Raw genomic sequence first — 15093 nt, 5'->3', positions numbered from 1 at the left:
TCAGCTAAGTTTTTCTTTGAATTTTAAGATGAAGTCGTTTTGTTAAGACTTCATTCCAAAAATGAACTCTTCTTTTGTCATAGAAGAAGTAATGTTGCTGCTTTGTTTATCTGTGTTAGGATGTTAATGAATGAAGTCATTTGTTTTTAAGGCTTCATTATTGGATTAATAGCGTTGCGGCTTCATTCCAAGAATGAGCTCTTCATTTTTATTAAGGAATAAGCTATTAATAGCGTTACGACTTCATTCCGAGAATGAACTCGTCTTTTGTCATGGAAGAAGTACTGTTGCTGCTTTGTTTATCTGTTTAGGATGTTAATGAATGAAGTTATTTTGTTTTTAAGTCTTCATTCTTGGAATGAACTCTTTATTTATGTGTTAGAATGTTATTGAATGAAGCTATTTTATTAAGGAAGAAGCAAGTAGTGCTATTCTGTTACGGATTCATTCAAAGAATGAACTCTTCTTTTTTTTGTCATGGAATAAGTACTATTTGATGCTTTTTTTTATCTGTAAGAATGTTATTGAATGAAGCTATTTTGTTTCAGCTTCATTTTAATGATGAACTATTTTGTGTGTGTGTGTGTTCATTTTTCAGGTTTATTATGGTGCTTTCTAAGTGTTATGCAATTGTGTGTTGCAAAGGGGATGGTATTCCATTGGAATTTTCTTTAGATACTATGATGCGTGACCTCAAAATATCTGTTTGTGATTATTGGAGAAACTTGACTCCTCGGAGCATAAGATTTAGGCATGGCCAAGGGTCTGATAAAGCTGTCATCAACTGTGATTATTCTCTTCATGGTCTAATTGATGTTACTTGTTCAAAGGAATTGCCAAGTTTAGATTTGTTCGTTGAGGAGGTTTCTAATGGTGGTGCTTTTAGCTCTTCATCTGGTATTTACACGCAGTCGCTCTGTGACGATGAATCATGTAGTGGGTTCACTGAGACTTCAAAGATTAAATACCTGACGGAAGGTCATGAGCAATTAAAACCTCTTTTATCTGACGGTTGGGAGGATATTTTTGAAGGTGTTGGTCAAGTTTTTCATGGTGGTGTTGATGAAGTTCGTTTAGCTGTCAGCAAATATTGCAGCAAGTCTGGTTATTCAGTTGCAAAGGTTAAGAATGACAGACTTAGGTTCACATTTAAGTGTGGTAGGGATGCAGAATGTCCTTGGTATCTGCACTGTATTCCAATTGATACCGCTAAAAATGTATTTGCTATCAAGGAATTCAATGGGGAGCATAAATTTGGTGGTTCTTATAAGCTGAAGGACCCCCCCTGTGAAGAAGAAATTGATAAAACATCTGTTCAAGGATCAAATACAGTCAAATCCGTCGATAAAGCCTAATGATATGGTTGCTCAGGTGAAGAGTTGTTATGGTATTAACATAAAATACCATCATGCTTATAAAGGAAAGGAAGCATCTAAGGCAGAGATATATGGCGATGATGTAAAAAGTTATACAGATCTTGTTTGGTATGTTGAAGCAATAAAGGCTACTAATCCTGGAAGCTATATTAATTTTGAGTATGATAAAGAGACTAAATGTTTTAAGAGGCTTTTCATATGTTTTGTTGCCTGTATCGAAGGATACCGGTTCGTTCACCCTATGCTTTACTGTGATGCAACATTTCTCACTGGGAGATTCAAGGGAACATTGATGGCTGCCACTGGTGTGAATGGAAACCAAGGTAATTTTTTTTTCTTTTCTGTATAACTCATATTAGTTTGTTTTTTTGATTCTTAAGAGCAATGTGAATGAATGAAGTTTCTCTGTTAAGGCTTTCATTTAAAGAAGAAGTATTTTTCACACACTGCTATTTCGTTAAGATGTTAGTTGTTCATAAGTGGGAATGAACTCCTGCTTCTTTGTTTTTATCTTTTACTTTTGTTAAGGTCTTCATTTTTGGTATCTGCACTGCTATTTTGAAATGTCATTTCCTTTTCTTTTTTGGATATGTACTTCATTGTTCAGAATGGACTGCTATGGAATATATCATAGAATGAAGTCGATTCTATGGTGTGAAGTGTATGAGTTTTTCTAGACTTCATTCCAGAAATGAAGTCCATTTTTATAGTATGAACTGTAGAAGTTTTCTAGACTTCATTCCAGAAATGAAGTCCATTTTTATAATATGAACTTTAGAACTTTTCTAGACTTCATTCCAGAAATGAAGTCCATTTCTATGGCATGAACTGTAGAAGTTTTCTAGACTTCATTCCAGAAATGAAGTCCATTTTTATGGCATGAACTGTATAAGTTTTCTAGACTTTATTCCAGAAATGAAGTTCAATACTATGGTATGAATGTCCTTGTTTAAGAAGAAGGTCTTCATTCTGTGTTCTTTTAAAGTTTTGTATGCATTGATTTCTTAATGAACTGACATTTTTAGTTATTTTCTGTGTTCTTTTCATTCTGTAGGATTTTTTCCTTTTGCGTATGCTTTAGTTCCTGGAGAAGACATTGAAGGTTGGGAGTGGTTCATGGAAAACTTACAGCATTGTGTCGACCCTCGTCCTATCACCTTCATCACTGATCGTCATGAAGGTCTGAAACAAAGTATTCCCAAGTATTTTCCCAACTCTTATCATAGTTACTATTTCTATCATTTGAAGAATAACCTCCCCATCAAGAAATCACATGAGAAGTATAAACAAGTTCTAGATTTGTTCCATAAGGCTGCATACTGCTACAGCGTTGCCAAATATGAGTCTGCTTTGAATGAGATGTGCATCATAGGATGTGGTTAGGTTGCCAAGTACCTTAGAAATATCGATCCAAAGCATTGGGAAAATGCTTTTTTTCATAAGATGTAGGTATGGGACACACTCATCAAGTATTGCAGAGTCTTTGAATAACTGGATTCATCATGAAAGGGATCTGCCTCCAGCTGCTCTTGTTGATGAGATCAGGATAAAGATTATGAGGATGAGTGCAGAAAGGATAGAAATTATCATGATAGTTTGACTCCCATCTATAAAGCTTTACTCAAGTCACATGTCGATATAGGTCGTCCATGGAATGTTACCGAGTCAGGTAATGGTATATAGAAGGTTCACTCTCCCAGCTCTCATGCTGTTGATCTAATGCAGATGACGTGCACTTTCCAGAGATGGAAAGTGTTTGGTTTCCCCTGTGCTCACGTCACTGCTGCTATTACTATGAATGGTACTGAGATGTTGAGGTTTATTCAGCCTTACTTTGGTTCGAACCATTTTCGCAATTCTTATGCTCATGCAATACGACCCATTCCCAACTACGACAGGCCAGAAGCATATGAACCTGAAGAGAGAGTCCTTCCTGGTATTCCAAGGCCGCCTCCAGGGAGACCACCAAAGAAGCGTATTCGCAGTGCCTATGAGAAGGACAGGAGGCCTATGAAGTTCTCTAATTGCAAGAAGATTGGGAACCACAACAAAGCTACTTGTCGTGTATTAATGCTGCAGTAGTATGCCTGAAGTTTTATTAGTTTCTGGTGTTAGTTTTCATATGAATTGGTGTTTTTTAGTTTGTTCTGTTCTGGGATATGCACTTATTTTGTGAACTTCACTTTCTGGAATGAACTCCTTTTTTTTGTAGAATCGTTATTTTTGAAATGTTATTTCCTTTTTCTTTTTTGGATATGTACTTTATTGTTCAGAATGGACTGCTATTATATATATCAGTTCATTTTTTTAGACTTCATTCCAGGAATGAAGTCCATTCTATGGCATGGACTGTATAATTTTCCTAGACTTCATTCCACAAATGAAGTCCATTCTATGGCATGGACTGTGGAACTTTTCTAGACTTCATTCCAGAAATGAAGTCCAATTCTATGGCATGGACTGTAGAAGTTTTCTAGACTTCATTCCAGAAATGAAGTCCATTCTATGGCATGAACTGTAGAAGTTTTCCTAGACTTCATTCCACAAATGAAGTCCATTTCTATGGCATGGACTGTAGAACTTTTCTAGACTTCTTTCCTGGAATGAAGTCCATTCTATGGCATGGACTGTAGAATTTTTCTAGACTTCATTCCTGGAATGAAGTCCATTCTATGACATGGACTAGAACCTTTCTATAATTCATTTCTGGAGTGAAGTCCAGCAAAACATCAAAGAAGGAACATTCATGCTACAAAATTCATAAGAAAATAAGACAGTAAGACAAAAGATAAGACAAAACATTGATATTATACACTACCCAAAATATTATAAATGAAAATATAAAACATATTAGAGTATCAATTACATTAGAAGCTAATTTACTGTCCAAAATACCGTATTTTTAGAAAAGTTTTCTGTTGCAGTAAGAAGTAATCTACTGTCCAAAATACTATAGTTAAAAGAGTAAACATATCAGATTATATATGACATTAGAGAAGCTCATTTCAGTCTTTGCAACCATCTTCAATCAGTTTATTGTTAAGATATTCTTCATTAGTTGTTTCACTCCAACTTAATCCATCTTTCTCATCATTTAGAAGCTTGCAAGACATTCTGTATCTCCACCGCTGCATCTTTTTTATCATTTCATCTCTTGGAGTCATATGCTCAGATTTCAGGAGCAATGGCTTGCAACTTCGCTTTATCCAATAACATGTATTGAGAAGGCAATCTGGATGTGCTCCCTGATCAGGTACCTGCATTTTCTCAATGTTTAAGTCAGTGGTCCTTTCTTGATCATGTTTCACCAGCCATTTATCAATGTGTGGTTTACAGTAGGTGGATATTTTTCTTGCATTCTTTGAACATCTTTCTCATATTTCTCCTTTTTTTGAGTGAGTTGGAATGCTCCCACTGATAGTTTCTGATGTCGTAAACAAGCAGGTGCCGGTGTAAACCCATAGGCCCTTCTGATTTGCCTTCAGCAGGCAGGTTCATTGGAATGATTATCTTCTGATTCTTGCTATGCATATATGCTATGAAGTTATCAATCTCACATGCCCTATCATCGACTTTCTTCTCATGGAAATATGTCTGCAAAGATATATATAAATTTTCAAATTCACAATACCATCAATAACAATATGGAATGATAGTTTTTGTCAGACTAGTTCATATTGTGTAATGAACTGACAGGTTAAAATCTTTGCTAAATAAATCAACTTTTTTTCTTTAGATCACTATGTATCATCAATAGTTATAATGAATAATTGCCACTAAATTTCTTGAAGTAAGGACTTACAAATGCAATAGGTACCATCATCTCAAAGTGGATGTATTCCGGTGGATCTTGGCTGTCTTCGCTATCCATTTTTTCTCTCTCCCTTTGTGCTGCCATCTTTCTCTTGTAACAGTAGTAGAAAAAAATTAGGACATCAAGGTCTTTATTGAACATTAGATCATTAATGTGTTCTCCTTAATACCGAACTGAGCCTTGTTAGTTGCATCATCTATAACCCAAGCTGCTTGACTGCAGGAGGATAAACAAAAACTTCAACATTAATGAATAGAAGTTCATTTATAATATCAACACTAATTAACATTAATAAATAATTCAAAAAACACAAATAAAAAACAATTCAATAATAGTATTGTGCATCAAAAGTCAGAGTTCACCCCTCAGAATGAACCCCTAACATTTATATTGTATCCAGAGTTCATCCATGAGAATAAACTCCAACCTTTTTAGACTTCATTCCTAGAATGAAGTTCATTCTGTAAACTTCATTCCAAAAATGAAGTTCATTCTGTAGACTTCATTCCAAAAATGAAGTCCATTATATAATAATGATATTAACCCTCTTTTTTAGACTTCATTCCAAAAATGAACTCCAACCTGTAAAGCATAAATGTTTTACAAAAGGGAGAAGAATAATTGGAATATTTACCTAGGTTCATTTATAATATCAACATAAATGAATAGAAGTTCATTTTTTTTGTTGTTTTCTTACCTTTGCATAACGTGTTTGTAGAAGGTATCCAACAATTTCTTTTGATCTCTGTCCAATTTGGAGAAGTATGGAGACTTTTTCAGGTCCCCCATATTTGGAACGATGGGCATGTACGCTCTCAGCTGCTTTTCTTGCTCTGTCTTCTCTGCTGGAGGATTTTCTAGTTCATTTCCTCTTCTCTTCTTGCTTGCTGCAGCTTTTTGATTTTCTTTATCGATAGCAGCAGGTACATTCTTTCTTTCTTCTGCTTAGCATTCTTCTCCTGGTCAGCAGGTTTAGGAGGAGTGTTTGAAACAACTTTCTTGCATGCTTCATTCTTCACCCGTGGTTCCTTCTGCTCAGCATGCTTCTCCTCATTTAGTTCTTATTTCCTTTGCAGTCTCAATTTGAACTTCAGTTTCAATGCACTGTAATCTGATCCACTGATGTACTCTTTTCCAAGCACATTTGCTGGATTTTTGCTCCTTGTAGTCATCCTGTGTTTTTCAACAACTTTAATTGGGGTTTTATCAGTGGAAGAAGAACCAAGACCATGTTTATTCAAATCTGCTACTATCTGTGATACCGTCTCAATGTTGTTTCCTGGCTCAACAACTTCTTCATCATTCAAATCTTGTCTTTCAACAACTACCTGTGATACTGGCTCAATGTTGTTTGCTGGCTCAACAACTATCTGTGTCATCCCAATCGAGAAACTAGGAGGACTACAGTTGATTTGATTTACTGTAGTTTTGATGATGGTGTCAGCTTCTTCATCATTCAATTCTTCATTTTTCTCATTCTTGTCATCAATAATTTGTAGAATCACATGCTCTTCATTGACGAACATATCATCTTTGTCTCTTGCTGCTATAAATAATTCAAAAAACACAAATAAAAAATAATTCAATAATGGTATTGTTCAAAAGTCACAGTTCACCCCTCAGAATGAACCCCTAACATCTATATTGTATCCAGAGTTCATCCATGAGAATGAGCTCCAACCTTTCCAGACTTCATTCCAGAAATGAAGTCCATTATGTAGACTTCATTACTGGAATGAAGTCCATTATGTAGACTTCATTACTGGAATGAAGTCCATTATGTAGACTTCATTCCAAAAATGAAGTCCATTATATAACAATGATATTAACCCTAACTTTTCTATACTTCATTCCAAAAATGAACTCCAACCTGTAAAGCATAATTTTTTTACAAAAGGGAGAAGAATAGTTAGAATATTTACCTAGGTTCAAACATTGATCCATACTTAAGGGAACTCTATTGTTGTCTGTTGGAAATGAAGGTAGCTCTTCTTCAGCCATCGTATCAAGTAGCTTTTCCTGAATATTACTTGTATCAACTTGAGTAGAAGGATTCTCAACAGTTAAGATGGGAAAGATAGGAGCAGGTCTTCTAGCAGCTTCCATAGCAGCATCTGATGCTGCTTGCGTTCCTTCATCCATATCAACATCTGCTACTGCTTGCATTCCTTCATCCAGAACAACATTTTCATTCAAATTCCCTCCACCAACTTCCATGCCTTCATCTACTTGTTGATTCAGTATATTGTTTATTTCATCACTCAACAATGAATTCTTGTACTCATCAGGGAAAATAGTACGCATGTATTCACAAGCTTGTTCTGCCATGAATTGGGTGACATTCCCAGCTTCATCTAGCAATGCATCAACCTCGGGTTGCTTAGAAGACAAGTGTTCTACAAGGGATTCCATCTTCCTGTCAAAAAGTGTCTTTGAAGTTGTTGCTTATGCAAGTGAGTGCTCAAGTTCTTGCTGCTTTAACAAAAGATTCCCCATCTCCTCTGAATGCTTTCTTGTCAACTCTTTAATCTCTCGAGTATGTTTAACTCTCAGGTTTTCCATCTCACCAACATGTGTAGCTTTCAAACTTTCTATTTGACCCGACATAATACTGAATTCTTACTCGAGCAACTCAGCCCTTGTCTTGGCTTTTTGTTGTTGCAATAGCTTGTTTTCAACATCAGTATATTCTTCCATGAAATTTTCTGATAGCTGCACACATAAAATTCAAATTTTCAGATATCAACATTAATATCAACATTAATGTTTAACATTTTTTTAGATTTCATTTTGTGAAATGAAACCCCAATTGCTTCCTCATTCATAATTTGAATTCATTAAAAGGAATGAACTACAAGTTCACAACAATCGACATTAACAGTCAGAGTTCATTTTGTATAATGAATTAACAATTTTTTTATCTTCAAAGTTGCTTATTTTCATTTTGCGAGAATTGAATGCAATACAACAGTATCATCTTAATCTAGTTTTTTACCTCTCCAAAATCATCAAACATATATTTCTATGTGACTGCAAAGGTTCTCAATGTTCCACCTTGCAAACCTTGGACAATAGCCTGCTATATTCTGCACCTTCCACCTGGGTTCTATTTTCTTTGAATGCTCAGCAAACCAAGGCTGTAAAAAGAAGAAATACACTAGTCAGTTATCAACAGTTTTCAAATGAACTGCCAAAATGAAGAAATATACAAAATGAACTGCCAAAATAATTATGAAATATACAAGTATCTAACAGTTTTCATCTCACCAACAAGTAAAGGTAACATCCTTCAGAAGAACCTCTTTTCAAGCTTTCCATCAAATGCTTGTGTATGAGATGCGGCAAAGACACTCTATCTACTGACTCTAGGAAACCCAGGTACTTTGAGTGTATGGAACCTCTATCACCAGTAGTAACAAAAATGGTAGACAAGAGAAAAAGTTAAAACATTGTTATAAGATCTTCAATAGGTCCTTTATTCTTAATCAACTCAATGAGTTTATCTTTCAATTCTGTATTCTTTATATCAGAAGGTTTCTTTTTTGGTGGATCAAATTTGTAGGTTTTCCAGAACCTTCCACAAGTGTAGTCTATTGGGCTTTTTGAGTCCAAGAAAGTATCTTCTATTCCACCTCCAAGGATGCATGGTATTCCAAATATTAATGACAACTCTTCAGGTGAGGATCTTAGCACATATGTTTCCTTCCCTACTTTGAAAACGAACACATGATTATTTGATCCAGGAATGAACTGATGTGTGTTGCATATAATTTGGACAGCAGGTAATGACTTATTCCATGTAGTAGCAACAATGGTCTCTTCCAGAAACACTTTGGCTACATTACCCAATGGACTCCTGTACAAAGCATTTCTTTGTTCTTCATTCAAAGCCTCTGCATCCTTTAGTGCTATAATCTTAACAACAAGTTCAATTACTCCAGCATAGCTACACTTTATCTTCTTATCTACATTTCTTAAAAGAAAAATAAAAAAAACATTAATGGTCACTTTTTATAAATATTAGCTGATCAAAGAAGATAAAGTATAGCTTGAAGGACCAATACTACAGTTCAGTCTACAAATGAAGCCCATTATATTGTATGAACTCTATAACTTTTCTATGGCATGAATTGTAGAAGTTTTCCTAGACTTCATTCCAGGAATGAAGTCCATTCTATGGCATGAACTGTAGCTAGTTTTCCTAGACTTCATTCCAAGAATGAAGTTCATTCTATGGCATGAACTGTAGAACTTTTCTAGACTTCATTTCAGGAATAAAGTCCATTCTATGGCATGGACTGTAGAACTTTTCTAGACTTCATTTCTGTAATGAAGTCCAATTCTATGGCATGAACTGTAGAACTTTTCTAGACTTTTCAGGAGTGAAGTCCATTCTATGGCATGGACTGTAGAACTTTTCTAGACTTCATTCCAGAAATGAAGTCCAATTCTATGGCATGAACTGTGGAAGTTTTCTAGACTTCATTCCAGGAATGAAGTCCAGCAAAACATCAAAGAAGGAACATTCGATTTAGAACTTCATTAAACATCAAATAGAATGGACTCAAAGTGAACTCAGTCAAAATATCAAACATCAAATAGATCTACAACTTCATTTCTGAAACGTTTCATTCGATTTAGAACATCATTAAAAAAAAATCAACATGCAACACGACGAATGTTCATGTGAAAAATAAACTTCGGAAGAACAATAAACATCGAAAATGAACTTCTATTACTTCGAATTAGGGTTTCATTGTACCTTTCGCTGGTTTCTTTGCTTTGGATTTCTTTGAAACTAGTTCTTCTTCAACTTGATTTACTCCTTCAAACTCAACTAATTGGCTGTTTCTCTCTTCAACTTGTTCATCTTCATCGTCAGAAGATGATTCTACTACTTGTTTTCCCTTCGATCTCCTTATTTTAGGGTTTTGATTTCTCTAATTTTCTAGGGTTTTTGATTTGGGGGTTTTGTTTCATTGATTTGATTTCGATTGTGAAGATTGAAATGATTTTACTAACTTTACTGTTTTGATTTCAGTTGATTTTTTGTTTGTTTTTCAGTCGATTAAGAAGCAGTTTATCTGAAAATGGAAGCAATTTCTTCTCTGAAAAAGGAAACACGAGAGAGAGAGAGAGAGAGAGAGAGAGAAGGTTAACGCGTTTTTAGGTAGATGTGTGTTTATGGCGGGCGGTTACAGTAAGGGTATTAATGTCTGTTTTGTATTTTTTTTTAATTGTGGACCAAATGAAAAATGTTTTTTTCTAAAAGGACCAAACTGATGCGGGCCCAGGCATAAAAGGACCAAAAGGTATTTTTCCCAAACATGAATCATTTGTACGCGGCTGTAGAGATTGGGTAATTTTTGGAAGTTTAAAGCTTGGGAGAGAATCCGGAGTTTAAGATAAGTTTTGGGTCGGAAAAACAGTCACCAAGTAGCACTGTTGCCATTGGATTTTTATGATGGATGGTGAAGATTAATACATTAAAAACTCCATATATTAATAACCTTGGGACTTTACAAAATTATTAATATATGGAGTTTATTAATACAGGGAGGTATACCAAAAAAAAGATGAATAATATATTGAAAATATATCCTATTGAATAATATATCCTTTATGTGAAGGATATATATCCTTTATGAATAATATATTGAAAATATATCCTATTGAATAATATATCCTTTATTATATATTGAATATACTTTAATATATTGAATAATATATCCTATTAAGAATTTTTAAAGTTTTCTCTACACTGTAAATAGTACTAGATATATTATAAGATAATTCATTATTTTTAATATTGTCTTCTTCTCAACCAAATCAAAATGTCATCCTATATTAGGAAAAGAACTCATATGAGTGATAAAATTCGTATATAATTGTGTGAAAAGAAAAAAATCACATCCAAATTGGACGCCAAAAGATCTTGTGAAATGGTTAAAAGATACTTATGAGTAATCAAATTGAACAGTTGCACTACATTAATCGAATGGATATGGATGTCTTCCTTAATCATCCCAATGAGCAACAAGTCGTATATGCTTCACCGAAGAAGAAATAACCGATGAAATTAGACAAGAAGCGGAGGCAGATAATCACGACGATGATAGTACGGAGATACCAAAAGTTTCATGCCAAGAAGCTTTAAACATGCTCGACAAGTTGGAAATGTTTTGGCTTCAACAAGATGGTGCACATAGCAACGAGGTCTTACACATACGAAAATCAAAAGATGCCATAACAATCCAAAAAATTACATCATTTTCTCAACCAACTATAGATAAATATTTTCCTTCATCTTAAATTTTGATGTAACAAGATATATAATTTTCCTATTATGTTGATTTTATTAATATATGGAGGTAAATTCATTAAGGTGGGACTAGAAAAATATATTAATATTAAAATATGGAGTTTATTACTATTTGTAACTGGTCCAAGTTGGGACCATGATTTTTTATTAATATATAGAGTTTATTAATATATGGAGTATCAATATATATAGTTTTTACTGTACATGATATACTGTTTGAGTCGGTAAGGAATTATTTGGGAGTTATCATATTCGAAAGTTGAGGAAGAAAAAACCTATAAATAGAGGCGCAAAGAGCCAACATAACTCATATCCTCACCCTCACTTTCACGTCCATAAACTGTTCGGCAAAAGTCTTCTGAAGAGCAGAAACATAAAAAGTCTAATATATGCAATAGTAGTAAAAGGGGTATTGCAACAGTAGCAGCGGAGGCGGCTAAAGATCTTCTACAACTACAACAGCAACGGCTAAAGATCTTCTACAACTACAGTTTGCTTTCTATAACTTCAATTATGTCTAGCTAATTTATTATTTGATTAGGGATGAATTCTAAGTTCTAAGTATGATTTAAATTATAAAATAAATCTATTTTGAGTTCTTCACAAGATTTTTGTGCGTTTTTACTACAATGAATATTTATGATTAATTTTAAAATTGTTTAGGTGGCCAACTGAATCGTTTTATCAATTGATCTAATGCTAGTAAAGTTTTAATTGATAAGTGTAATAGTCTATTAATTCTTTACAAAAGTAGAAATCATAAAACCTTACAGAGGGATTCTGTGGAGGGATTGCGAGTAAAAACAACCATAGAAAGTAGACCTTGAGCTAAGAGTCTAACAACTAGGATCAACCTATAATTCACAAAGATAAAGCATTCGAAAAAATTACATCTAGAGTGAGCTACTACTAGGTGGTTTAGAAGAATAGAATCTGGTATTGGAGAGCTTCCGTACTCAGTGATTTAAGGAATTTATGGGATAACACTGAGCTAGCTGTTATTTCACGGTTGGTAAAAATTTGTGATGAACAATTAATAGATGAGTATATTAATTTAATGAATATTTAGTAACGAATAAGGATTCTTTGATCATAATTCTCATCATTGTTTTCAACTTAATCATCTTAAATTGTTTTGTTATTTTCTTTGTTTTTAAAATCTTTTACAAAAAACCCCCCTCGGTGACATTTTTAACAACTAAAACTCCATGCTCTTCGTGGGAACGAATTGTATTTGCTACTAAATTATTCATTAGTAAAGTAGAATATAAGTGAATTAATTTGTGCACCTACGACATGCATCACCCCGCTTTTTCAGACATAGCAAGATTTTGTTAATGAGGAAACCGCAAATGCAGAAAAACCCCGGGACCTTGTCCAGAATTGAATACTCTCAGGATTAAGCTACACCATTTTGAGGTATTATCAACTCAGATTAGCAACAACAGAAGCGTCGTTGCTAATTTTCTGTTGCTAATTGTTCGCAACGGCATATCGTTGTTGCTAATTTTGCAACCGCAAAATTTCGGTTGCGAATAGCAACTGCCGAGTTTTCTAGCATGCGAAATGCTCGTGTGGTCGGGAACACTAGGACTAGTTTTATTCCCAAGTCAAACTTCGGTCAAGTCTTCTTCTTTTTGTTTTCACCCTTCAGACATATCTATCCTATATCCATGCCTTAGTCGATTTTTTATTCTCATTTTTTCTCAGCCACAAAACCTCCTCTCTCTTTCATCTCCTCTCCACAGAACTGAACTCTAAATAACTTCGTCTCTCTTTCAATCTAAAACCACTGAAACCAACCAGTTTTTAAGTTTCTACCAGATTTTTACTTCGCATAATTGTTTCATTTCAGTTTATAGGATTAGAGATTTTGCGATTTTAGAGATTTTGATTTCTAGGGTTCCAACTGCGAATCTAGTTTTTTCATTTTAGTTTATCGATTTTAGGGTTTTATATGTAAATATGCTACGATTTTAGGGATTTGGATTTTGATTTTGATTTCAGTTTATTGATTTTAGGGTTTAATTTGTGAATATGTTTGTTATTTGTGTATTTCGGTTTTGGTTTTATGCATCGATCTGAGATTTTAGGTCATCTGTTACTGCAGCTGCTATTTATAATCGTAATAAACCAGTTATGATCATCTTTTGGTTCTAGTTTATGTTTTGGGTTCACTTAATCTCAGTGTTTTAGTTTTCCATTCGATTTGATTCTTTTTGCATATTGATTTGATTTTTGTTGTTGTTGATTCTGTGTAGTGTATCGATATGTTAAAGATGGAACTATGAAGTTTCTTAAACTTAATAAACAGACTGAGAAAGTTTGTTTGATGATGAGATAATCTCAAGGTCTGTGCTAATCATCTAGGTTTATTGTTTTTTGTTTTTTTGTTTTTGAATTGATTTTGGTTTATTTGAGGTGCTGATGTAATCTGTGAAATTTGATTTAGTTTTTTTTTTTGTGTTTTATGTGGACTTCTGCAAGATAGAAATAGAGTGCTAAAAGAAGCAAAAGAGAGTGAAGTAAATAAATATTTTTTTCTGAGTGTTGATCCTTATATGATGCAACTTCTATCTTTCAACAAAAGGAGAAGAGAAAATGGCTATGGTTATAGATCCAAGGCAGATTTTGGGTGGTATTCTTACCTTCGCTATGTTTGCAATGCTTGGTAATATGGTCAAAAGAGATTATTGTGATAATCCCATCATTAATCAGGTATAATTTTCTTTTCTTTTCTTCTTTCGAGTTGTTCAATTGAGATTTCAATGTATGATTTATGAGAATTGTAGTTGAAGTACAACATAATAATTGAAGTTGAGATCTTCTTGAATCTGGAGATTTTGAATCTCATTCATTGAGTTTTTATAGTACTAAATTACTGGAAATAGTGGACTTGATTTGAATTAATGGTGATATCTATAAATTAGATTCTTGGCTTGGATACGATAATTATGATCTTTATCTTCATCTGCTCTAGTTTTTGGGTCTTATATGGCATGTGATTTGGCAATTAGAGCAGAATCTAGGTGGATAATTTGTGGACAATATTGGTGCTAAAGGTCAACAGAGTAAAGTTGGTCCATATAATCAGCGAAAGTGGTGCTTGCCTCCATCTGTCTGTTGGGTCAAAGGAGTTGATATCTCCTCGTTTCAATATGTAGCTGTTTACTGCAAATTCTAAAAATTATAGAGATAAAGTATATTTTGACTTCGAGTGATGTATTTCTCATGGTGCTTTGGTTGCATATATGCTGGTCTCTACTGCTTGAGAATGAATGAGTCCGTATTTGTGTTCTTACCCTTAGTTTCATTATTTTTCAGTAGGGAAGAATTACGGAATTCACAGTAGTTGAATTTACAAAGCAAAGTCTTGTTAGTGTTTCCAGAAATGACCTTGGCAGGAAAGTGGAAACGAGCTTAAGCGGTGTTGGACCAGGCCAGACTCAGGTAAGTTCAACAAAGATATTCTAACGTATGCTTCTTATCTGAAGTTTGTTGGCTAAAAATGCCATCCCTATTTACTGTGCTTCTCATTTTGTTTCCTTTTCATTATCTTTCATGGAATCGTGGTTAAAGTT

At 34.1% G+C, this 15093-nt stretch overlaps 1 protein-coding gene across 1 annotated transcript; it reads left to right on the top strand.

The window, feature by feature from the left end:
* The first annotated feature begins 1359 nt into the window (after nt 1-1359).
* On the top strand, nt 1360-3458 carry LOC113295825. Its single transcript, XM_026544157.1, has 4 exons — nt 1360-1699; nt 2431-2737; nt 2826-2970; nt 3102-3458. The coding sequence occupies exons 1-4, from the start codon at nt 1360-1362 to the stop codon at nt 3456-3458; spliced, it is 1149 nt and encodes a 382-aa protein (XP_026399942.1).
* The last annotated feature ends 11635 nt before the right edge of the window (nt 3459-15093 follow it).

Source organism: Papaver somniferum, chromosome 7 (genome assembly GCF_003573695.1).
Source record: "Papaver somniferum cultivar HN1 chromosome 7, ASM357369v1, whole genome shotgun sequence".
NCBI lineage: Eukaryota > Viridiplantae > Streptophyta > Magnoliopsida > Ranunculales > Papaveraceae > Papaver > Papaver somniferum.
This window is presented reverse-complemented; position numbering and strand designations above follow the sequence as displayed.